General features: G+C 39.8%; 1 protein-coding gene and 1 long non-coding RNA gene across 10 annotated transcripts; one reads left to right on the forward strand and one right to left on the reverse strand.

Annotated features, from left to right (window-relative positions):
• Positions 1-68: 68 nt before the first annotated feature.
• LOC111250505 (uncharacterized) lies at positions 69-25,809 on the forward strand. Of its 9 annotated transcripts, none has more exons than XR_015325873.1 (4): positions 69-900; positions 15,982-16,090; positions 16,435-16,487; positions 17,231-21,042. It is a non-coding gene; the product is annotated as an uncharacterized LOC111250505 (long non-coding RNA). The 9 variants fall into 9 exon arrangements; XR_015325875.1 differs by lacking the exons at positions 69-900; positions 17,231-21,042 and adding exons at positions 9,626-12,175; positions 25,726-25,809 and having other exon boundaries at positions 16,435-16,566; XR_015325877.1 differs by lacking the exons at positions 69-900; positions 17,231-21,042 and adding exons at positions 9,626-10,176; positions 25,726-25,809 and having other exon boundaries at positions 16,435-16,566.
• LOC111250500 (ornithine decarboxylase-like) lies at positions 3,577-9,451 on the reverse strand. Its single transcript, XM_022805866.2, has 3 exons — positions 9,094-9,451; positions 5,965-6,507; positions 3,577-5,266 (listed from the first exon to the last, which is right to left on the reverse strand). The coding sequence occupies exons 2-3, from the start codon at positions 6,455-6,457 to the stop codon at positions 4,413-4,415; spliced, it is 1,347 nt and encodes a 448-aa protein (XP_022661601.1). The 5' UTR covers positions 6,458-6,507; positions 9,094-9,451; the 3' UTR covers positions 3,577-4,412.
• Positions 25,810-27,364: the final 1,555 nt, after the last annotated feature.

A 27,364-nucleotide genomic window follows, 5' to 3' on the forward strand; every position in this document is an offset into this window, starting at 1 on the left:
ATAAAATTAAGTTCGTAATTTTTAGTTAAAAAAAAAAAATCTTTTGTATTCTTTGTTCTCTATACTTTATCTGGATTTTATATCCATCTTGAGTTTGCCGGAAATCTAATTATTAACGTGAGCCAGATAATAGCACCCGCCTAGCTCAGTGGTTTGTGTTAGCTATTCGACAGGGGAAGTATGTTATTTCGTCTTTAAATACCAAAAGAACATCGCCGAACTAAAAGAAACAATAAGCAGTCACGCTGAATGATTGGATCGCTCCTGTCCTTATACTGATTTCATTTAAGCAACTGTTTTCTAGAAATTTATTAAAATATGTTTACCTAACATTTAAAGAGGCACAATACAACTTGATATCATTTATAAACTTAACTTCGAAGAGACGTAAATTAAGGTTACTCAACAAACTACAACAGGTGTTTTCCGTGATAATTTCCCGGAGCCCGATCGATAGGTGTTCGAATGCTCTAATATAATTTTATAACACATGCAAAACTTTAGGCGCCAGAAGCAACCGCATGCTCGACAGACAAGAATCGCGCCTCTGACTTTGTATAGCCTCGTTGGAATAGGCAGTCTAACTCTCATTTAACGTTCTACGACGGTTCCAGAATATCTGGCGCTTTTTCTCTTTGTCAACAGTGTCCCGTCGTGCGTAGCAGTTGATGGAAGACTAACTGCACTACAACAACCTCGTTTATACGACATACCCGAGGGCAGCACAATCGTCGGGTGATTAGATGGCCGGCTAGAAAGCGTAGACGAAGCAAACTTTAGTTTTATATCAAGCTGTCACGAAGTTTGTCGATGTTTACCGACGCCCGCCTACCACAGTCGCCGTCCATGCGTAGCAGCGATATCCTCGACCACTGGCTGTTGCAGAAACGGCCCAAGTGGGTAAGGATTCAACTAGATAAAGGGAGAGCTAGTAAGCTCCGGATAGCAATATAGACTGTTATACGGGGGATGAGGGAAACCGCTAAACGGTGACTTAGGTAGATAATTGTGCGAAACGGGCTTTCGCTAAATGGCGGCAAGCTTTGAATATTCACCGTTTTGGAACATTACAGGTTCTGTAAAGTAAGAATTATAAATAATTGATGCTGGCTGCGTTACAATAAAGGATCGATTCCACGGAGAGTTCATATTAATTAATGACGATTGTAAATCCACGTGTCTGATAACGTGTCGCTGACAGGAGATCAAAATGTGTGTGTGCACGATTGAGATAATGGGCAGTGCCTATTATCTCAATCGTGCACCCAGGGAGCACCAAAAAGCCGCCTGTGGCTGAAAGATGAGCAAGCGTAAAACGACCTTGGTCGCGAAAGGCTGTCGGCTAAAACGGCTAGCGATAATGGAGGAGACCAAATAATCTCTCAGATAATAACAATTTCCTTGCTAATGATATCAGTAGATTGTTTTGTGCAATACTATAGGGCGTGAAATTATCTGTGGTCAAAGGTCACAGAAAATCCGAGGAAGCTTCATAAGTTGCCACCAACGATAGAAATTTGATTATACAAGAATTTCTAATATATGAGAAACTTGGGTTTTAATATGTGTATATATAATACACAAATTGTGTGCCAGTTATTGAGAAAGAGAGTTCTTAGCAACCAATGACTATCCCACATGTAAATACTAGCTTATTACGAGGCTAAAATTGAGATACTCAAAGGTATTATATTTGTAATTAAAATTTTCTAAATAATTTGTTTGTATGATGGGTGAGTGAAAGCTGTCCATTCCGCAAGCCACCCAATAAAGCAGACTCCAATAGCTTTTTCAATTTCTAAATTTTCTGACCGATACATAAAAAGTAATATTGGCAGTTCGATTGCGTGGGTTGGAAGCTACCACTTAGTCATATTTTTATTAGTGTAAAAAATAAGTAATATTGTTATTAACCTTTACTCAATTGCAAGTAAGTGAAGGTACTCCATATTTGTAATGAGTTTGGAATTCATCCTCAGACATAGTCAGAAAAATACAATAATAAGTAAAACCAAAGTGGCATATTTAATACTACTGTCTACAACACATTTTCACAAGGCGCGTGTTCCATGTTAATTGCTTTGATGTATGATGTCAATAATAGAGTTTAGAGGCAGCAAAACAAGGCGTTTATATTAGGAAAGCGTCTGGTAATTGGCTGGTTTCTCGTGATATGAGAGTGTTAAACCTAGGCGACATTATATATATTATTATACTTATAAAACATAATAATTCGCTCCTATGATGAATTCTCGATTGCTGAGCGCCCACTTTATATATAGGCTAAAATGTATTCTGCTTTCTAGGCAAGTTCAGACAACATCAGCGCGCAAGCGCACCACCGGCTAATTCCTTACGGATCGGAATTCGTTGTGCGCGACCTGGCTTTCATAATTTTCATGTGTTTTGTCAGTTTTTACACGTATATACAGATAGACTGTGTGCTGCTATATACATTGGTAGTGGTGGCATAGGTGCCAATCAAGGAAACTCAGCTACATGCACTTATATGGGTATATACAACTATTACTATTGTTAAAATTAGACAGTGTGTTTTTAGTAAGTTTTTGGCGCTGGTACGTTGCAGCTTTTTGCGGCAAAGGAACTAAATTGTAGGACGTCAAGGCTGGGCTTTGTAGACGATATCCAATTATTATCTGGAGACTGTTGGAAACATCGTAACTTTGACAGGGATTGTTACACTGACTGAAAGCGATATCCTCGATGCGGGCTGCAATTGTTTATGACTGGTTAGCCCTCTGTAACGTAAGCACAATGGGCCAACGTGGATACCAAGGTTAATGGTCGGACTTTACAACGCCAGCATCTCTCTTCAGTGTTTTGACAGTTGCAAACTGTCGTCAGAGGTCCATATAACATAAAAATGCATATATTAGTATAGGAACATTACTAATAGAAGTTCAGTTTTATGAGGAACTTATATCGAAACAACGTAATGAGGATATCGAAGAAATGCAATGACGTTCACTTTGCATGCTACGTCTTGAAACAGACATGAAGTTGAACACACTCGTAGAACTACCGAGCAGTTCTGCGAATAGTTGTGGAAAAGGGATATGCTAATGCGCAATGACATTAGGAGACACACTGGGATTTTTTGTCAGCATTACATTTCAATACACAGAAAGCGGCTTTATTTGATCAAAACTAGTTGCAAGTTGATATAAAAATGGAAGATAGATACTTTTAGGAAAACACTTTTATGTGCGGGTGATCAGGAGTTGTAGTGACTGGATAGGGCTCAGAAAAAATCGGGTAGCGTAATCTATCACCCGCAGCTATCAATATTCATTATCGCAAAAATGAGGTTTGATACGCAACGTCTTTTAGCATTCTCCCTTTGTACCATCGTAGTAAGTGGTACTACTATGAACGCTTAATACAACTACTCAGGACTCCTGGTTCTAGTTCATTGATACGGTAAATGCATGTTTTGACAGGGTCAGTCGAGAAAAACAAGCCGCGGGGAGATAAACCTCAGCAAGCTAATTCTGACAACATAATGAAAAAACCTAATTTGTGAATCATCTTTATCAAGTAGCAGATCTATGTATGTAATTTTTCGTATTTCTTCCCTCTTCGTTTATTAACGTCACAGGTATTCGTCAGGTCTATCATTTCTGGAGCTAAGCTTGAAGATGCAGAAATAGTTGAACTCTGCGTATAGCTATACGCTGGTTGAAGTACTTTTTTTTTTATCTAACTCTAGAATAGGTTACAAATATACATTGTAACATGCCTCATCCATTTTGCGTGTTGAGTCCATGTATTTTAATCCTATATGCCCTTTTATAACCGTTGTGTAGTCAACACTTATGAATGCTGACTCAGGTGCCCAGTTTACCTGCGGAAAGCTTGCCAGATTTATCGTACGCCTATTACGTATATACTAATTAGTAATCATTGGCATTATTTTCGGGCGACAATCACCCACCCTTATATTACACAATGTATATCGCTGAATGTCAACTTTGATTTTTCTTACGAATTTATTTTACTTTATTTATCATTTCGTATTGCAAACCACTATAGATTGGTTCCTTGGTAAAAAAAAAAGAAAGATTATAAGCAAATGGGTATATGTCAAGGCAGTGAGCAAAGGGCATCGTTTTCATTTCTGCCCAAATTATTTACGAACAACACCGCTCTAGATACTGGTAAGTCTTTGCATGATTGGATGATATTTGGTTACAATCAACACCAGAACCCGTTTAATTATTTCAAAAATGCATTGATTGCATAAAATGCTTAATAAGATTAGTTTTTGACTTCACCAATTACTTTCCCTGCGCTGTGGCAAACAATCGACTGATCAAGTCGTTCCTATGAACAATCAGCTATTATTATACTTATTATAAATCAGATTTTCTTTTCGGCTGTTTGGAATAGTTCTATTGAGTGACATAGGTGTCCGAAGTGTTTATCGGAGCCTTCTGTTGGTTATGTAGTGCGGACGGGTTGATATCGCCGTGCAAGAAGACGTCTTGGCCGACTTTTAGGACTAGCTCTTGTAGACGGCCTTGGCTCGCCTCGAGCTCCTTGAGTAGCTGCCGACCGATGATACTCCCACTGAGGATGAGCTCAGTTGCGGTGTTGACAACGAAATGAAACGACGGCTTTGAAAACCCATTGAAATTTGAAGCGGTACTGCATGTGTACGCGCCCATGTCGCGGAACAGGAGCCAATCACCAATCTCCAATTTTGGCAGCAGCACGTTTTCGTGCACCTTGTCAAGTGAGTCACACGTTGGGCCCCACAACACACTAGGGTAACTCACTCCGGTGTTCCGTTTGCCAACTGGTATCGGCTGCGGATCGTTGTGGTCAAACACCTTACAGTTGAAACTGCCATAAACCCCGTCGTTGAGGTAGTACATGAAGCGATTGTCGTGTTCTTGACGCACAGCGATCACGGTCGTATATAGGGTGAAGGCGGAGGCCGCCATGAAGTGGCCCGGTTCAGCGATTACTTCAACACCGCATCCTTCCGGAAAACTTTCATCCAGCTGACGATTGATGGCCCGTGCACAATTATCGAACAGTGGTTCGGAGCCGCTGTTGCCGGGAAACCCGCCGCCGAGGTCGAGGAGAGTCATTTGGAAGTCGTACAGCTCGGCCTGGTCGAAGATACGGCGGGCGTTGAGGATGGCTTTGGAAAAGCACTCCGCGTCGCTATATGCAGAGCCGACATAGAAAGACACACCCACGACGTTAAGGTCAAGATCGGCGGCCACCTCTAATAGTTCTGCAAATAGATAAAGACCCAGTAAACGTAAAAATTAGCGTTTTCAAAAGCCCTAAGTCTATCTATCTATCTATCTATCTATCTATCTATCTATCTATCTATCTATCTATCTATCTATCTATCTATCTATCTATCTATCTATCTATCTATCTATCTATCTATCTATCTATCTATCTATCTATCTATCTATCTATCTATCTATCTATCTATCTATCTATCTATCTATCTATCTATCTATCTATCTATCTATCTATCTATCTATCTATCTATCTATCTATCTATCTATCTATCTATCTATCTATCTATCTATCTATCTATCTATCTATCTATCTATCTATCTATCTATCTATCTATCTATCTATCTATCTATCTATCTATCTATCTATCTATCTATCTATCTATCTATCTATCTATCTATCTATCTATCTATCTATCTATCTATCTATCTATCTATCTATCTATCTATCTATCTATCTATCTATCTATCTATCTATCTATCTATCTATCTATCTATCTATCGATCAATCAATCAATCAATCAATCAATTTTTCAATCAATCAGTTTTGTCACTTATTACTGATAATGGTCAACGACATTATGTGCTCTTCCATTAACTATGTAAAAGACAAATCGCGAAAAAGCACCAGCGATCATGGCACAGTCTTTCTACTGTAATGCTTATTTAGTGGCATACTTACTTGGTACGTCATCGAGGGCAGCTCCAAATTTCGCGCTAAGCCGCATCGGTGAGCTGGAGTCATTTACTTTGATCCTAAGCACGAGTTCAGCTTCAGGGTAGATTTCAGCAATCTTCTCAAGTTCGTCTTCGTTATCGAATGTCATCCGCTTAACACCCCGAGATCGGGCATGCTTTATGAAGCTGCGGGTTTTGCATGGATTGGCATAAATAATTCGCAAAGCGTCCACTCCGGTCTCATTGAAGACCGCCTCGATTTCTTCCTTTGAGGCACAGTCAAAGCCAAAGCCGAAATGCGCAATCGTTTTAAGGACCGTAGGGATGGGATTACATTTGACGGCATAGAAAGGGATCACACGTGGCATCTTGAGTCTCCAGAGCTTCACCTTACGACAAATGTCGCCTAGGTCGACGATGTAGAACGGTTCGTCATGGCGCCAATCAGTCACGAGCTTGCTAAAGGCGTCATTCATGGTTGTTGTGTCTCGCTGCATCCTTTTGTACGTTGCAATTCTACGGCGAAGCTGCCGTAAAAATTCTACACCTGTAATAGCAGTTATCATATAACATTGCCTTAACTACTACGATACGAAGATTTTGATGCATATAAAAATACATGTATAAATCACTGTGGAGGCGGTGAAGTGCATAATTACCAAGAAACGTTAGAATAGCTGGTGGGAAAAACGACGCGATGATCGACTTAAGGAATCAATCGATTCCTTAAGTTTTGACATAGCTGCATTCGTTCTTCTACCTGTCCTCGTATGAAGCTTTGCACGTTTCATGCTAAATCTAACTATCTAAACCAGTCTACAATTATTATACCTGGTATCAGCTGAAAGCGCTGGAAAACATCCTTTATGTTTACTTCAATACGAGCATACTTATTCTGAGCTAAGCTACCCTAGTCACAACCGTAGTCATTTGAACAAAATGTGGTTGGCAAAAATGTTTTCAAAATCTCGGATTTAATCAGTGTATGGCAAGTTAACCCATACATGCAAACTAACCGAAATATTCACCGATTAGCAAAATCATGATGACATCCTCGCGTGCATGATTACGACAGTACGTATTCCTTTTATTGGTGAGCGTCGTCGACCTATATATTATGACTAACTGATGACATAAAAGAGTGCGCTCTTCTAATGAAACTAAATACTTGCCGCTGTGAAATGTAGCATTTATCTAACCATGAATGAATGCAGCCATTTATGATACTATATGACAACTGTATTGATATGCCCTTAATGAGATCGCTGCGTTGACCTACGGGTCTACGGAGAGCAAGTTAAAGGTCGTTCTTGTTATTGTCTGCGGTACCACGCGATTTTTACGCTACTCACACGGTACGGTCGCCAAAGTCCAACCATCTTAATTTTAGATTGTGTCACGCGAAGATCCGCTAGAAGATTCGCTACTTGCTCAACTACGTAACTGCATAGTTACGCAGCAATTTTAGTCATTTTTCACGAGATAATTCTGCTAACTTAACATTAACAAAGTAGCTATATTCACATACTCCTGTTCTAAGAACTTTACACATGTACTCTGATTTTTAGCGTAGTTTATGTTACAGTGTTCTCCGACGTCATATGTACAACGTATCACATTGTTTGGTGAATAGTGAAGATAGCTTTATACTGTTCGCTATTCAGTTTACCACCATGCCCGTTACCGTATATCTGTACGTATATCTATATCGATAGTATTATATGGCTATCCTCGTTGTGTCATTGCGCCTAGAGCCGCCATATTGCCCTGGGTCTTCCTTCAACAGAACCAGCGACGTTAGAGAGCATCACGAGATTGCTGACAAGCGACCGTTGGCGTGGTGACGGAAGTGATGTGCGATTTTTCTAATAATTGTGCACAAATTACCTTTTAATGTACAGCAACTCATTATTAATGCTAGCAATGCATTATTAATGACGACGATCATGATAATCATCGTCGCGCCCAACGTTGACGCCATTCTACTGACGCTCTACCGGGAAGAAGCGTGTTTCATTTAAAATAGGTCACCCAGTCAGATAGGCCAACGTGCTAGTATTCCTTCCGCAATTTCCTATGCCCGTTGCATATTATCTTATACTAGGATGCTTCCTGGTTTCCGCGCAGTAGCAACTGACGCTGAACGACACCGCAACGTTCGTGTAACTCTCGGGCTGCTTTCGCCTTCGTCTGCTTCATCGGGGCTGACGGCCAGAGAAGTTTACTAGAACGGTGCACCTCAACGGCCATGCTCGCCGTTCATGACTCAGATAACGTTGGTTCGATTGGATAGTATAGCCAACTAGCTGCATTGTATAAGACGACGACAGGGATTGCAGAGAATTTTGTGCAGCAAATTACCTTGAACAGCCTACCAAGCACTGGGCTGGGGCAGACAGGTTTGGTACTAACAGGCGGGCGGGCGGGCGGTAGGGCGCACGCGCGCGCGCCAAGATTTCTCTATGTTGAAATAAAATTGTTTCGTGCGTCCACTGGTTCGCATAGCAGCATACATCGTTTCTAGCGAGATATGTCTTCGCTAAACCTCGCTGCACACTGGCAGACCATGATCGCCTATTAGCTGTACAATTTGTTGCCAGAAGTTTGCTCCGAACCCTTTACGTTCGTGCGGTTAGGTGTCGGTGGGACAATCCCTTAAAGGCCGGATACTGGTGAACCAACGTTCAGGCGACTTTCGTATAATGGATGCGAACGGATATGCCGTTGGTGATATCATTTGCCAAGGTCCGTGCAGACAGGTCTCATAGGCACATATAGCTGCAGGTCGAGTAATAGAGGAGGATAGAATATCGAGTAAATGTTACGGGATCAAAGAACCACTTGTAAGGCGTTGTAAATCAATCGGTTTGATCGACCACTAGAATTCAGTAATACTACACTATACAAGTAGATAAAGCAACTTGAACGAGAGGGCGAAATAAAAAAATAGGAAATCTAAATAAACTAAATTAGTCGGCTTGCCGTGAAAGGAGCCATATCTTGAACATGTCGCGTATGCTAATCTCTGGTTGCCGAAGAAAAGAGGACATGATTCAAAAGAAAACACTCAAGGTGACAAACATTCACATGTTTGACTCAGTTCACGTAGAAAAATTGTTTAAATAAAACTTACCGTCTTTCGACCAGATTAGCGAAGGTCAAAATGCAAGATTCTTTCAAACTGATTCTGTTTAGCTCAGTTCAAAGATTGTACTTTTGCTGGAGTAGGTTCACTTGGTAAGAAAGCGTTCGATTCACGCTAACGCTAACTACACCCGTAGCCAAATTTCAGCTAGTTTCTTTCCTTTAGATTTCAGATAGAAAATTTCAGCAAATACACCTTTGCCTTTCTCGAGTAGTGTTCTCTGGTAGCAGATTAGTCCCGATAGCTGGGGGCTGTGGGGAGACCGCCTCAGCTATCCAGTGCTACCACACCATCCAATGTGAACCTTCGTGGACCTGACGACAAAACACACCTGAGACCGACGAAGGCAGGACTGAGCTTATACAGCTCAAGATGGCGCTTAAGAACCGCCGGCCGGTTGCCGCCCGCGGCAGCGGCGGCGACCACCTGGGTGAGGAGAACGCACCAATGATTGGCCGCTTAACAACCTGCTTAGCAGTCGCTCTCCCTGTCTGGTTAACGATGCCAGTAGCGGCCTGTGTTCGATGGCAAGGACGTGGCAGGTAGAGGCCGCAAGGGGGTTTTCGCATTCGATATTACAGCAGCGCTAGTAGCAGCGTAACGATGACGGGAGCTCCTATCAGAGGGAAACTGCAAGGCTATGGGCAAAATCGCCATTCGCTAAGTCGTGCCCCTTCTACCTCTTTTTTCATTTGCATTAAGTCGCACGTATTAAGTTGTTAGGAACGACAGCGCACTCGAAGGCAGTCTGCGTTGCTTTGTTTCATAGCACGAAATGGATTCGACAACGATCACGATGACGGTCGCTACGGCCATTGTTGCTGCTGTCGTTGCTGTGGTCCAAAACCACTTTGATCGCCGCTCAAGCCAGCGCACTCGCCCGCCTGCTCATGCGTCAACGGCTGATACAACAATACGAGACCGTGCATAGATCCCGCAGACAGCGAATGGAACACCGCCCTTTGGAACCTGCACTGTGCCTGTCGTAGTGTGTGATGCGTATTGCGGAGGCGTCAAATACTGCAACCGAACATGCTGGCACTGTCAGCTTACCCTCTAACATGGCAATAGGTAGATACTACTCATTGTCGAGATCAAAACGCGTAAAAACAAACACGAAATCGCTCGTAGACAATTATGGTATGCCGGTATGAGGCTGACGTTGTGCCGAGAGAGCGACAGAACGAAAACGTAAAATGTGCGTCGTTGTTGGAAAAAGTGAGATAAATCGAAAAAAAAGAGGTTAAAGGAATCAAATGCCGCTTTACAATCGCAGCAGAATTAGATCATGCTTCGCACATCAGCAGCAGCAGCAGACGGCATCCTCATCATCATCATCACAGTCAGCAGCGATGTGATCAAAATGGACCGTGGTCGGCCACTGTTTAGCAGCCCGTATAATATGAGTGCAAGCATGTGTTGTTTGTATTCAAATGCTACAGGAACTGCACTAATGGCGACTACGACAACAGCAACACCGTGAACAAAAATAACAACGACAACAACACCAAAAGGCACTGCTGCCCTAATCTTCCTTTTCATGGAAACACAGATCAGTTGTTCTATGCATTAGCCGTCGCTACGTCGGTTTATGGCAGCCATGGCACGAGCGGATGCCGCGGTGTTGCAGGGCTACAATGGCAATGCGGAGACAATTTACGTACGGCGGTTAACGCCGGAAGACCACCGAGCAAAACGGAACCTTCACGTCCGTGTTGCTGAGAGCGAGAGAGAAACATTGACAAAGAAGGCGAAGAGCGCAAAAAGAAAGTGGTCTCTGTTGAGACCTGTTTCTATGGCTGCCAGGCACTTTTAAGAGGTAAAAGGCGGTAAACCGCTAATGCGTGTTCTTTCTTGCAGACAGCCTTACTCCTTCTCGTGGCAGTCCTGCCAATCTAAGTAACTTCTCCTGCTTGCTCGACTCGTTGTGACCGCTTCTCGATGGGAAGACCACTCGGTGCTGATCGTCCATGACACCCAGAACGGCTTTGCTACGACCGCGAGCCTAGACACGCTACGTCTTGTGCGGCATGCGCAGCACGCCCACTAACATGCTCACTCCACAGTTGCACAAGGCACTTTACCATTTCTTCATAGAATCGACAGCTGTCATAAGAGCTATGAATAGACGTGTTTGAGTTCTGCTACAAGATCGGACGACGCTGGTGTCGGCTGTATCCCTATCTCCGTTAGAACTGCGAAGCGATCAAGGAACTATGGCAGGCACAAATGAAAATACGGGTAATAAGTTGGTTGGGTGAAGCTGTAAATTTGGCCTGCGATCCTTTCTACAACTTCAGCATTGTTAATGTAATTGCTAGCTCTAATGTGAGATCATGGATTGTAATTTGACGTTAGGCGGACCTTGCAGTATTATAAAGACGTCGTTCGCTCACTTGTAGGCCTTACTACACCTACAGCCATTGTTTGTAAAAACGAAGAGAAAGCATAAACGAGATGGAAAAGATCAGCGATGAACAAAAAGCTGCTGGCGGTGTTTTTTAACAATTTCTTGCTGCCTGCGATTCCATATCGTTGCCATGGAACATGGTATCGATGGAGAGAACCGTTATGCGTGTAGCCTCATTTGCGGAGGTTGTTTGCGCTGCGGCGGGCAACGAAGTAGATACCACATTGGTCAATGTTCAGACAGCGTGTTGGCCGGGTCTAGTCGTTCATCTCATCTCTTATCAAAATTTGCTTACGCGTCGAGGCGTAATAGTTTTATGTTGACTGTCACAGCCGTTAAACGTAACGGCTTATTGGACTTTTTCGTTCGTTGCTTCTTCGGCATGAGGTCAAGAAGAAATTGAACATGTGATTAATTATATTGGGTGTTGCTTCAACGAAGTATAAACATCGGGCCCTGCTAACACCTGTCGGATGTGGAGGTAACACGCACGTTTGCAACGAAAGTATACGTCATGAGCGGCATATTTACGATTCAAAAAGGCTGGGTAAAGTGATGTCAGAGATCATGCAAAACACTACTAAACGTGTACTCTCTAGTGGAGAGGTGTGCTTCTAAAATACCCGTTGTAAAAAACAATTTCTACGAATTTCTACGGAGGTTAATAAAACATTATGTATTTTAAGAGAATTTAACTTCTAATAAATTAATAATGTCCTTCATGTTTACGATTGGTTCTCGATATTAGAAGGCAAATAGATTCTATCAGTAAATAATAAATATACTACACCAAAATACCTTTTGTTTGTATGGTAGGTTCCGATGAAACGACAGGTATCAACAACATTATTGACTACCTTGTCGTTAACGATAAAAGGTTGTGGATAGATATGGGCTTCCTAGAAAAGTAACAACAACACGCCCTCTGGCGACCAATTTTTTAAACATAGTCGTTCATACAACCCGACTACAATTGATAAAGGAGATCATTACAACAGTTATCCTTGGTCATGAGCAGATATTCTATTGCATCGTCCACTAGTAGGACAGTAAGAATGCAAACGCAGATCACTGGCAAGCACTGATCGAATAAGGGATAATTATTATATTTACTTGGTCCTCATTCGTGATGTAGGAAATCGGACTGTGAAGAATATACTCTTAAGGAAACTTTTGCGATACCCGAATGCCAGCTTAATTTTGTTGACGATACTTCGTTGAGAATGAATAATCTAAATATAAACCACAAATTAATACTTTCAATTAGAAAGCTGCTATATTCTACAGAACTTGGTCTCCTGTCGGAAGCCTTATAGGTTAAACATTGACCAAACTAATATTTATCATATTGTGTCACAATGCATAAAATCCTTTGGTAATCTGTTTCGTATACGACAAATTTTCGTAACATCTTTCTTGTTGTCTGTGTCGCATTCTGACAAAGCCCATAAAAAACGATTTTTATAACATTTTTCCAATTTATCAAATGATAGAATGGATTGACTTAACGCGTCAACAACATGACAGTTACTCTCAGCTATGGGAACTTCGACAAGCTTTTGATTTAGTGACAACTTCATGAGCGTTGATGCGCGTAGGCCACCAGCGGCATACTACGCGAGCTTCACCAGCAGTTTCTCAGAGCAAAAGATTTACCACCAAGTATATTCTCGTTCAGCGTATATATTTACGAGCCTGTTGACGTCAAGGAATAGGAAATCATGTCTTGTTGGCCTTTTATAGCGTCCCATCAGCGCCCAATCAATCGTTAGCTAATTTATGCTATTTTTTGCAATACGGAAATTAATTTTTCCTCGTTAACAACACAAATCTAAAATGTAGTAACGTTTACCTTGAATACACTCTCTGATCGTACGTGAATTTCGAAGAATAACGCAGTTTTTACTTCGATAAAATAGCCGTTTACCAAATCTCCCATTCATATGAATCGCAATCCCTGAATCCGAATATTATTTTATAATAACGTAATATTACGCTACTTTCCGTCATCTAGGACTGAAGAACAGCAACCGATTATTTGGCATTGCTTATTATTATTATTGCTACTATTTTAAGCTTCGAGGCGGTCTTCACTAAAGTCAAACCAAAAATGCTTCCGAAACATAAATAACCTCGACTGTGCTCCTAAAATTATAAAATCCTAAATAAAACATATTCTTCGAGCCGAAATATCTAGCAATAGGGGCGCAAGGCACGTAAATTTCAAAATCTCTGCTGTTACTATATTTCATTTAAGGTCTTTTTAGAATTCGAAAAGAGTTTTAGATGCATGTCTGTCTTCAAAAAGATAAGAGGTAATTTTAAATAAAACTTTACTGCATTTAAAGATAATTTATAGGAACATCGATCCATTTACGCAAACAGCTGCAATGTGGGTTCTGAGATAATTTTATTAAAATTAGAGTTCTACCCGTATGAAGCTTGAATTTACAGCGGATAAAATGCATAATATTTTACCACCTCCTGTTTGATCAAACAACTTTTATTTATTTATTTGGCGGAACTTTAGACAGCGATATTTTGTATATTTTGACCAAAGGCTTGGTCGATCAAGCCATCGATTCAACATCGTCTTTTGCTCTGGAAGAAAGTGTGAAATTACAGCGCCTCTAGCGTACACGTAGAATCCTTCACTATCGGATCACGTATGATCCGCCATGACAGATCTTACATATATCTTCAGTCCCAGTTAAGTTTCTATGAGCCTTGATATTTGCACCGTTACTAAAATTTCACAATAAAAAGGAATATTTAAATCGGTATTGTATTATATAGAGAAACGTAGCTGTCTTTATCTACTAATCTCATTTTGTGTGTCTGTTGACTCGAAATTGCAGCATTGAAAGAGCTCGAAATATGATTTGAAACTTATTGCTTTGATGCATTTCCATCTTGGAGATGCTCCTCCGCCAGGATGCGCTGCATAGGGCACTGTATTATGAAAGATTTGCTCACTTTGCCTCTAGTTGCTTTTTATTCATCTGTTATCTGCATACTTACTTGGCCCTGTCTGTGCCTGCGTGTCTGTCATCGCTGAGATTGCGAGGTTGGGCTCTGACCTGATGAGTCATTCGATGCACGTCACTGGGGAATGCTATGAAACCTTCAAAAGTAGAAGAGCGACCTACTCGAAAAGCCGACGAGTGAAGTACTTCGAGTTCTTGCATTAGACTAGAGGCTATTCACGCTGTATTAGAAGTACTTATGGAGGAGAAGAATGCTGCCTTGGTTCTGCCACGCTTTTTGTCATGCAATAACTACTAAGATCCTGACGGCCCCCTTCATATGGTTTCTAAGAACTAAAATTAGATATTATAGCGGACAAGACTCTGATAAGGTGGAATTCCTATTTTCCCCAACGCCATCCACAATGTTACTTGCATCTTCCCCTTGCCGTTCTTCCTGTTCGTCGATCCGTCCCTCCGCCCGTGGGTTCATTCGCGCGTCAGCTCGCCAATAGTGAGCGCGAGTACCTAACCGTTCTGACGGTGCACCGCGACGACTGCAGCCATCAGCATGAGTCGATTTCGCAGGTTGTTCATATTGCATTGCGCATTTGCCATAACTCACGCCACTGTTCAGCGTCGTTGGTTGCACGACCTAGCAATGCCGCCCATCTTTTATGCTGACCTTCAGTCATCTTGCGTTAGGTTACTCCGGGCACGACTTGATCCTGCTACCAAAATCGCGCCATCAATGGACCTTGTTCTCAGCAACCCGTCGATATAATATGGCTGAATTGGGGTTCAAATGGTGATTAGCGCACTCTAAGGCCTCATCTCCCCTTCTATCTTAATTAGAACAGCCAATCGACTTCTTGAATATCTTCCAGGTTGTTGCACAGCGGAAACAACATTATTATCTATTAGAGGACTCCACAAGCAGCTCTGCTAGCATCAGGGTATCTCTAAAGGTTTAGTAGGATCTTACAGGGACCTCCGATGTTCGACTCCCGGTATCAGGCAACGTCCTGTTATGATACGCTCACCCGTATAGAAAGCATCTTGCACCGCTGACTCGGTTTTTGCCCTTTATCTTTTTTCACTAAAATACCACCGCAGTTCTCTGTCCCTATCGATATGAATTCACATGCATTTTTATGCACCTTCTTGTTTACGCATCAGTGATAAGCGTTGGTCTTTTTTTTTTTCGCTAATACAACCAAAAGTGTAGTTGAATATGTGAGGTCTTGCTCGGCTTCTTCTCCAAGTGCCGATCCTCAATACGTGCGCATGACGACAACATTACAAATTCAATACAGCGTACAAGCTCTCAGACAATAGGCTAGTACTTGGTTGGCAAACAGCAGCAAGGTAAAGCCTGCTTTTATGCTCAGACACTATCGGCATGAGTACTTTATTAGCCCAAAGATTTTTCTTCAATGTTGTTTGCTGAAAAAGATCCCTTATAATCTTTCTAATACGTATCGGGTTCTGTTGTTTCAGCCTCTTGTAAGTCGGATTGTGGCGTTGGATGCAAATGTTAAACTGCCGATTGGAAACGTTCTATTGTTAGGCGCCTACAAATACATCGCATTTGAAACTATCTTCAACGGTAGAGTACAGTAGACAGATTTGTTTTTCTTGGTAGCTTAACATGCTTTCTTCTCACAACAAGGATTTAAACATCCCTGCTTTTTATTCATAAAATTATAGTCCGGTAGGGTGCCCCCCGGAGCACACGATACATAGGGCCTAAACTTCATCATTGTCGAATGTTGATATTCAGCTCACAGGAAATTTCTGAAACCGGCTTTAGTAGCTGGCAACGAAAATTCTTTCAGGATTTCTTTGCTTTGGATGCAGTGAGAAAGAATGAGTGGAAAAAGACAAATCGGCTAACCACATATCGTCATTCGTTTGTTTGCCGTGCATGGATCCCACCCCCAAATCTTGCAGGAACCCGGATTTCCACTATACTGACAACACATGTAGATGCTCTAGATGCGGAGGTAATATTGATGAATATCATGCCTCCTCTCGCCCTCTGATACTAACTTCAGCGTCTGTAACATCTGGCAAATCCCTTAAGTTAGTTTTACACATTCAATACGATTCGTATGACCCATAGGTTGTAGTGTTAGATATGGTTCTATGTGGTCGTATTGTTGGCCTATATGTATAAGTTTCTGACTAAAATGAATAAACGAAATTTACATTACGAAATATTGACGTTCAGCAAGCGCTTGGTAGGTGGTATAGCCGCTATTAGTACTGAAATATCCTATCGTTGTTTTCTGCTCTCTCACTATTTTTGTGGTAAGTAACATGTTCGTAATACTTATTTCTTCAATCGACCAAGGACGATACATAACTTTTTTTTTTTTTATCTCAGTATATATGGTGATCATTTACGATTGATCACCATATATACTGAGTTGGGGATATACCAAACTGGTTTATCGGCAATAACAAAAAAGCTGATGGAAAGTTGTAAAAAATTAATAGAAGAACAAAATTCCAGTTGGCTAAACTTAATCGGTACACCTTCCTGCCAGACATAATAATTGTGCATACTTTTAACGCTTTGTTATTTGCTGATTTAATCTTATTACAAAAATGTGTGAGCTTCGTAATTTTAACAACACTTCTGTCAAAAACACTTATCGCCATTAGGATACCCTATGCGTTGCTTGACGTTCATGAAAATGCTATGTTTGCATGACTATGTATTTTCGTTTCCGATTGACCATAGGCGTTTGCTGTACGTGCTTGAAGTCTTGCACAACATCGCAGGGTCGTGCGTTCCAATTGGGAAGAGTTTGGCAGGTTATTTGTCGCAGCAGACATGCACTCGCTACTCCTGAAGTCGTTTCTAGAACAAAGCAGCAAACTTGTCATGACAAACAACAGTGCAAGCGTTTTGGAAGATCGACTATAAGGAATTTTTTTTTCGCGGACTGATCCCCCCATCAAAACTAAAAACTTTTTTCCTCGAAATCGACAGTATACCTCTAAAATTCGTCAAAAGGCCATTTTTAATACAATACGGTTTCGCTGTAGAAATTAAGAGCTGTTTCAAAGAGGGGGTTATCGATTGTCACTTGAATAGTCCAAATGAGCTTGAACACTTAGAATTTATGAGATTTTTTGCAGATCTTGAATTTTTGACCGTTTCGAGTCTTTAGCCTTCTCATAGTTAACGTTTATTAAAAGACACATGGAAAACATAGCTTTTCTGGTTGGTGGTCAGAAGCCGTCAAAAGTATCAGTTTTCGGGAACATTTATTTTTTTTTTGGAAACACGTAATTTAAACTCTCTACCCTGCGTAAAAAAATTATAGTATGTCATACGCTAGCATTTTCTTGTTATATCAATAAAATCATGGGTAGGTAAACATCACATAAATCCAGTGAGTTCACTGTTAATGCAGCACCTAGTCATAGATAGTAGACACTGCGTCCAACAGGCAAGCGTTTGATATAATTAGACTATCGTAAATAGCTTGCGAAGTCTATATTCTGTTACTCAAGTTAAGTATTTTATATTTAAACGAGTGAAGTTTTTATTTTAAACGAGCATATATATGTATGCTCGTTTAAAATAGAAACTAAATATATATGTATATATGCGCATTTAAACGTAAATGTTGCAACTTTTCTTTATACTTTTGTAAAAATACACGAACCTAACTTTTGTGACCCACTATATAGGGTTTTAACATGATGTACAAGCCCATGCCTCTGAGGTTAAACATTTTTTCCATTAGTCTGAAGATAATGCCATATGAAATGCTACTAGATTCTTTGCTCAAGACAGAAATACGGACCCAAGAAAGATCTAAGCATTACTAAACAGAACGTTTGAATCTTGCTTCCCTTTTTTGCCAGTAAATACTACCAGAAGCAGCTATAGCCTCGACCCCCCACAATGTCGTTACCCTTGTATCATCCAGTGGTGGTGTGTCATGTTGAACAATTGAGTTATTCGTTTACGAAACTTACCGTTTCTTTTCGTAGGTGATCGATGAGATAGCCGCATTAAGATAGTCGCTTAAAAGAGAAGCTTACATTAACTCTGCCCACTATACTTTGAACAAGTACTTCGAAATCAGTCGATGATATCCACTTCATTCATGGAACGAAATTTTAATTTGGAATTTAACAGACTCTTTTAACTAGGTTGCTTGTCTGTTACACATGTCGCTGGATAGATAATAATCTATCGTTCTATGACCAAATTTCTAAAAACAGACGAATTCTAAACATTACCTTATGTAAAATGGCATCGACGACATGGAAATGTGCGTGAACCAATAAAATTTTCTATTTAACTACCCCAATAATATTTACAAAGGTATACTGTAATCCAAAGTGTCGGCGGGTACTACTAGTCGCGTAGCGGATATCGTTCACAAGCACTCGACAGGATCTTCGACGGAATCGCTTCCGGTGCCCATAAATTAACTATTTGTCATTAGCGATTCTCCAGCCAATTGAGCTATTTACACGTTTTTTTTTTTTTTTTTGTTCTGATTTGTTCACTTTTTTGTGAGACCAAATGCATACGAGCTATAAACACACGGACATATACACTCGAATTCAAAAAAACTTTAACTTTCGAAGGATCAAGCCTTTAATCAACAACATTTTAGTATGTTAGCTTAGTTCTATGTTTAATCGTTATGAAGGCCATGCGCCGTATACGCACAAGATCTGTGCAATTCTAGGCTGGCAAACTTTATGGCACTAGCGAAATCGTTGTGGCAGCTAAGCCTTAAAATGCTAGGCAGCGTACTTTCCTTCGAACGACAACTTTCAGTGTTTCTACGGAAAGATCACCTCGGCATCTGGTCTCGTGTTCAAGCTTTTTTTTTTTAATAAATTGTTTGCACTATGAGAGACTTAACCTGAAAGATGGTGAGATTTGTCAGAAATTTCTCGTTGTATGGTAAATACAAAGAATGTTTTTCGTGTCTGCTTTCATCTACATGTTAACAAATAACATGATATTGAATATTTGTCGCCTATAGTGGTAAATGGAAAATATAATAGAAGGAGGCTCAATAACTTTCAAAGCATCTAAGTTTATTCAGACAGCCACTAAGAAATTCCTCTAAAAAAGCCTCTAACAAATTCCACCTGAGAAATACCAGGGAAACTTGTTAGTTCTGACACTGTCAAAAATATCCTCGGAATGTTCCACATAATCCTCTACTAGGGGAGGGAACTTAACTTTTTGTAGGTTTTAGCAGAATTATTATGTGCTATCCTGGATCCCTATCAATTATCTAACGTCAACAAAACGAACACCTTTCCGTCAAAAACGTTTAGGAACATTGTTGCTTGAAAAGAAGAGAACACGGCTTACATTTCCTGTAACTCTCTGCGGATCACTTATACGTAAAAAAAATCCGCATTTGTATTGTGGATAAAAAGTTATAATAATCTTTGCAACTCTGCTGTTTGATTTTAATGGTAAGCTATCCTACATCCTCTTTCAGATTCACTATCCCGATTTCATATTTTCATGTACGAGCCAAGACTCCACAAATATTCTCCTGGTTCTGTATGTTCACTTAATATTAATTTATCAGAGTCCAAATAGCATCAGGAGTTGACCTTCGATCACATATTGTATGTATTTATATGTAAGCATCGACTGCATTCGTATTCTATTTTCCGTCTGATGGCTGCTTTACATTTTGAAATCCTCCTTGTTTTTTATAAAGACCTTTATTAAGGGTCGGCTGTCTTGAAATCTTCGCGTGTGTTTAACTTTTTAAGAGTTAAACATCTGTGGAGCTATAAACGCTTTATTGGAAATAACAAAGCAACGGATTGCGCCACATCTGTAACGCTGGCTGCTCCACATTAGATTTAGGTATTGTCTTATCCCATAATTGTACAGGTAAGACAGATTTGATAAAATTGGAAAATTGTGACATAAATCTAATTTTATCATGTTAGTCATAGACTGGCTGCGCTTTCAAAGTTTAACTTCATGATAATATGGATTCCGTAAGTGAATGGAATGATACAGTCAAATATATTTGTAAACCATAAGTTTGGACAGTAGTAGTAAATGTAACATTATATGAGTCGATATTAGGGATAAAGTTCGTAGCTATGGCATCTAAGAGTTTACAAAATCTATACCATATGACTGATCAAATACTAATAATTACGCAGACCTAATTGTAACAGTTACATAACCTGCATTGTAATGAATCATAGCAGACTTAATAAAGATACGTTTCCATTTTTTTGCTTAAAACCAGTCTTTATCTAAGTATGTCACTCTTACCATAGCGCTTTCTCCTCGCGCTAAATCTAAGTGCAAAAATGATTAAAACCGTTGAAGCCATGTTCCAAGATGGTGCATGTTTACATTCAAACTTTTATTCGCTTTAGATCATAGAACAGGATTCAATATTTTACTTAAAAGCTGCATTTAAGCAGTCGAGAAGCTCTACTAATCGACTTAGAGCACTAATAAATTGTGTTCTGCACAGTAATTCTAGATTAGAACTGAAAAATAGAAACACCTCAACTTTTCTTCTTAAGTTAACCTTCATGTTGAAATACTTTGATGAGAGCTTACGAACGGATTCAAATTTACGTTCTGAAATTATATTTTGTTTATGTCTGGGATTGTTATGTAGTCCGCAGGACATTCACAGGACAATACAGAACAATAACCTTTTAAGCACAACGTGAGAAAGATTCACTTCTGACACAGGATACATCTCGCTATTAAAATTTCTGTTGGGTGTCATACACATCTATTACCGACTCACTGTCGTAGGTGTCCATTACAGACATACATATATATATAGGTCGTGTTTGGAAATACTGATATCATTATTAGCACGCAGTAAGGTTATTAGTTCTATAACGTAGAGAGAGAGAGAGAGAGAGAGAGAGAGAAGCTACCCTTAGAGCAAACATAATAGATGACTATTTGGTTCTAGATTATTTATCCAGTATTCAACTTTTATGCTGCCTCTCTTTCAGACCCTAAAGTTGACGTCGATACAAATCACGCAGTTTTAGAAAGGCATCATTGTCTGATCTTGAAATGAAATGGCAAGTCAGCAGAGTGATATCAGATGGCTATCAAAACGCGGGATTCTACGCTGTATAGACACGAGGTATTATAACCAGTCGCCATTTGTCCCTCTTGATGGCCGCTAATGCTACCGCACACGTCCGATAGGAGCGCCGAAGAGGTCGTACGTATTTACCAAGGGTGGATCCAATCGTAAGCAGCGGCGGGTAGCTCTTTTCCACGCATTGCACTGACCTTTTGGCTACCGGGTGGTCGGCTCTAGGAGATGCGAAACTAAAGGCAATGTCCCTGCCATACCAACCTCGAAAACGTGTAATCACTGGAAGATGTTGGGTGTTGGAGGGGCATGACCCGTAGATTTGTGTCGCACAGGGATAGTTTGCACTCGGGTGAGCTCTGGCAAAGGCACGTGCCACGCTGTCATCATGGACTCCTCATGGAGGTCTTTGATGTAATATCCAACGAAAGATCGTTCTGAAAAGTACCGTCTCCGGCTGTATTGCAACTACCTAGCTGATGAACAAGCACCGGTTGCGCTTGCTGTTGCTTGCACGATTATAAACAGTATATTTATTGGCCCACTGGTCGCTCTAGATTCGCGCTGGGCACGATTTGCCGAAGTTAATCAGAAATACCCAGTAATATTTGGGTACTAGGGCAACCTTCGTCGTCATGACACGAAGATCCACACGTAGACGTAGAAAGTGCTTTCGTTGTACAAGTAGTATTTCGTATTTCATTTAACTATGTACCCAGCATAGAAATGGTGTTTTGCATTGGATTTCTATGAGCGGCCAAACATAAATGGCATGATAGGTAATGGCTATCATAAGTTATGCTCCAATACAGTTTAACGGTGACGACGCGGAAGGGAGCGACATGTGTCGGTCAAAAGTGAATTTTCTCATTACTATTAAGGAAAGAAGATCGATTTTCTAGCTACTTTTTATTTATTTCTTAAATTTACTTAAACATATTCAGATAAGCAGAGAAAACTCAATTTTTTGTGCTTGAGTAGGAAGACACAAATCGGGGAAACTACTCACCGTTCGAGCTACTTACGCGCGACCGGATCGAATTATCTACACACGTTCAAGGAATACGCTTAGCCAAAAAACCTGCCCACTCTAACACATGACCATGTGCCGCCATCTGTGGCGGGCGAGTGAATGAATCTCGTGAACACAGAATCGAGTCTGAAAGTCACATGCATCCGATTTTTCGACCCGCGATGCCTGACTAGCTTTTTCTCATTAATATGCTCTCTTGAGCTATCCTGTGTATTCATAGCGGTTTTGGGGGAGCCCAGTAAACTAGATCTAGTGACAGCAGAACGAAAGTTTCCCTTTGCATTGAGAAAATGATAGCTCCCAGTCTAAGAGCAAGAGACCACCCAGTGACAACCCCATTCCTAGATAAACCCCTGAAGTACTCGCTGAGGGAAAGCCGAGTCTCAGCACTGAAAATGAATGTATGCCATAGTTGAGCACCTTCCAAATGTCAAATATATCGAGTGACGAAAGCAACATTGCAACACCTCAGCCTCATGAGTATCCAGCTTTTTGGTAAATGGAATTCAGCTTTATGAAATTTTCTTATTTACGAGACGATGTTTCTTAGTGCTATCTATATATTTTGGCGGTGTAGTGGAAAATATTTTGTAGCTTAACATTACTTTTGTTTTATTCAACACCTTTCGGAAATTTTTTTCACCTGGCTTGGCTGTGGAACAGCTATACTCAAGGTTAGGATTAACGTATAGAATTTTTATAGCTAAAACGGCACAGATCAATTTTTTTTTAGTTTTAGTAACGAGTACTCGGTCTGGAGTAGTTTATATCATAGAGAATTACCTGATTCTTTTTAGTAAAGAATAACGGCGCTGCCTCAAATGATCCCAGATTAAATATATGATCAACATAACAAAGTCACTGTAAGTTATTTAAGTTAATTTGGTCAGCCGATACCAAAAATAATACGTTTTGCCATTTTTTACTATTATAATTATGCAAACTCGCAAAAATTTTCCGCGTAATGATCAAACTTTCATCTGAAATATTTCATTTTTATTCAAAATAGTCTCACTCAGGTGATCATTATCTTCTTAAATCACGAATCATTATTAAAATACGTAAGTGCTTGCGCAGACTCGCTAATGGATACCTCTATTTTATTTTTCTTTTGTCATCGCATAACAAAATCAACTTCTCATAATGATATAGGCCTGATATTTGCCCATGCAGGTTATGTTCATCCCTCATTTCATTACAGTCGAACCTCCCTTATACCTTTAAGCAAAGCACCCACTGTAGCTATTAAACAGTACATATTAAGTTTGGAAGTTACATTTCTTATGCTACAGCGCCGGCAGTGGCGCATTTTTCTATCGTCTGCTTACCCACTCACAACAAATGCTAATTTACCGCTTTGTTTGACGCTCTATAATTATACATGAACTCTGTGTTAACTCTGATTTTACAATACCTAGACGTTATACTTGTTGCCATTCGAATCCCTTATGCCAAACGTTGATCGCTTGGCCACTGTAGTTCCCGATTCATAAATCTGACAAAAAAAACTAATAAATTGTTGCCGTTTTCCCAACGACAATCTACCACCAATACCTTTACAATTGTTAGCAGACGTCACTATCAGAGAATTTTAGTTCGCGACTGACTTTTGGAAAATAACAGCGATGAGTCCTTGCGCCTTATTATTCTTTTACTAAGAGTCGATTATGATTCGAAAATGATGACGGTTCGACGAATCAGGGTCTAAAGTAGACTTCTATTGGGTGCTTAGGCTGTCAATCATCAAACGTTATTATGACAGTCATCCAAAGAGAACAACAGAATCCTTAGACATTTCCGCATAAAAATACTCTGGCTGACTTATCGGTTGCATTCAATCTGCTATCATTTCCTCTATTTACTACCTAACATACTGGTACTAAATAATAGTAACGATCAAAATGTATATTGTTTACTGAAATAAACAATACATTATTACTTTAGAGAAACTCACTATTTACTACTAGACGCATCTCTGTTTTGTTTTCTTAGGGCAACGAACGTTTCCTAAACGAAGTGCGGTGTGGTATTTTTAATTTACGAGCTAATAAAGTATTTATTATGTAGAAGTCTTTGGCAGACACACTTTCTTTAAAGTGGGTCTATTGCTTTCCAGTGGAGCATCATTCCTATCTTAGTTTTCAATTCAAGTTGACTGTTACCCTCAGACATTGCCGACGCGGAACAAGAATTAACAGTTAGTCGGTGCTATTTTACTCGTCCTAAGTGAATGAATTCGGGTATTAAGCAAGATCCTTAACCAGATGGAAACCGAAGATCACAGTTCTTGTGAAAAAATTATATTAATAAATATTATAATGAAAAAAAAAGAAACATCCGACTAGCTGTTAACGGGTCATTATGACCAGTAACAAGGAGCGACGCTTGAAAGGCAGATGCATCTTGCAGTCATACGATTGTCATCTGTCTTGCATGATCACTTAGAAATAAAGTAGTCTAGGCTTTTCTTTTTGCCCTAGATAAAGGTGTTCGAATAGCTTTGAATGAATGTGTATAGGAATGATTGGCCGATCGTAGTTCTGTGCTAAAAAAGCTCAACGTAAAAAAGTAAAGTAATGAATTACGGTTTTTGGACAATGGAACATCATTTTTGCAAAATTTCTGAAGTATTTATTCCCGACTATAAATCAAACTAAGTCCCTACTATCTTGCGCTTAATAGGTCAGTGTCCCTAATATCTATTAACAGAAAACCCTCATTTCCGATTTAAGAAATTTTACACCATATTTCTTGCAAGTTTTGTAGTTTATTAGAGTATTATGTGAATGTACTGTTATACTAAATTTCAGTTTCAGCAGAATTAGATACATAAAACTAAGACAGCTCTAATGATAACGCCGGTAATATAATAATGGCTCCAATATGAAATTTCACATCGCTGCTAAATTTGTATGTTCTTTATGCCTAGATCCATTCTGACACATCGATTAAAGATAGATGCAATATAATCAAGCTAATACACTTTATTCATTTACACATGATCTAGTGTGTACCATTCTATATGTATTACCTAACAGCATCTGCTATTGATTCCGACGTAACTGGGCAAGTATTTACGATGTTTGTATCGTTCTTTTGATATTTCAGGTTGACTAAAAGTGTTCAACTCGCTTCACACAAGGATAAATGGACAAATTTTAAAAATAAAAGTCAAAATTATTACTAAAACCATTTGCGACTGTTTCTTAAGCTGCTTGACAAGCTACGGTACTTTTCTAAGTTAGAGCTTACTGCTTAAACACAAATAACAGCATCAAGTCTTTGCATTATTTGATGAGTAAGCAAATGCAATGCGCGCCCATACATTTTATTTGCAGATGTACTTTCCTTACTGCCCATATATTTATTAGTGTTCTTTATTACGACTTACTACTGTATAGCTGCGCACAAAGCATACCGTTATTAATTAAGCACATTTGAGTGTTCCTAAAGTAGAATTCCTAATTGCTTTACACAACAATAGTCGTTTGATGCGTTTTTATCAGTCTGCTCTAAGAGCAATTCCCAAGTGATTTGTAACTGGTCAACATTGTGCTACGCAAATGCTTAGCTTGCCACTAAATAACGTAGCGCTGAAAGATATAATCGGCGTTCAAAGTAATAGATATTATGCAAACGGGAGCTTATTCAAATCGTGCAAATATGGCAAAAATAAAAACCACATTCTATTTCGCATTTGACCCAATGTTTGTTGAATTATTAACCTCATCCATGAAAAAACCAGGCATATGAACATTTTTAATTAAATATCCCACTATACAGTGTTGCAGGTGCTTCGGAAACACTAAGATTTCATAAGTAAAATGGCATTATATAGGGATCGAAACCACCGGAAGAATCTTGTAAGATCCTACGTAATATTTCCGTCAGTTTCTGCTATACTTGCTTGTATATAATCTATAAATACCTGCAGTCGTTTGCTATCCTTCGTGCTGACTAACGAATGTCCTCGTAGCGCTGGTTGACTTAATTTATATATAATTTATAATAATAACTGATATTCAAATGTTCAAAAGATGGCGACAGGTCTATCGGTTTCCGGGAAATGTGGCAAACTTTTAAGTTTCGAGTACTTTCCTTCGAAGTCAGAACCTTTTTTTTATTATAATCGAATCTCCGCATATACAGCTAACTATAGTTAAAATATCATGGAATACACCTGCTAGCAGACTCATCGTAGTCTTCGCAACCCACTAATTAAATACGTACCCCGCACTCCTTGTATTCAACATTGCTGATTACGTCTGTCGAACTTTGGTCGGTTGCTGGGTGTACTTAGCTAATCTTAATCTAATGTATGCTTAGTGGATTATATCGGTCCACCGGTAAGGTTGATGTCCCCAAGCGCCAGATACTACTGACAAGTAAGAAGTCATGTCAGTGGAATAAAGTATTATGCCTATTCCTTTCAACTTTGTGTTTTAGTTGTTCATAATTGCGTCAGTTGTCCTAGCACCATAATATAGATCTACGAACTTACGTAAGCATCACTTGGCGAGTATAAATAACCTAATAATGAGAATAGCTATTATAAATCGTACAAATGCACAATCTCTCATTGGCCGACGCGTATTGCTTAATACATTTCCGAAAGCGAAAAAAACGTATTGACATATAATGAACAGGAGTCATGTTGACCTCATTTATCAAGCTCCTTAGCGTTGCTGCATGCTGCATCATCTCAACCATGCGTTTTCAAGCTTTCTCATATTAAGGCAGCCATTCT

This window comes from Varroa destructor, unplaced genomic scaffold (genome assembly GCF_002443255.2).
Source record: "Varroa destructor unplaced genomic scaffold, Vdes_3.0 BEIS01000004.1, whole genome shotgun sequence".
Taxonomy (NCBI): Eukaryota; Metazoa; Arthropoda; class Arachnida; order Mesostigmata; family Varroidae; genus Varroa; species Varroa destructor.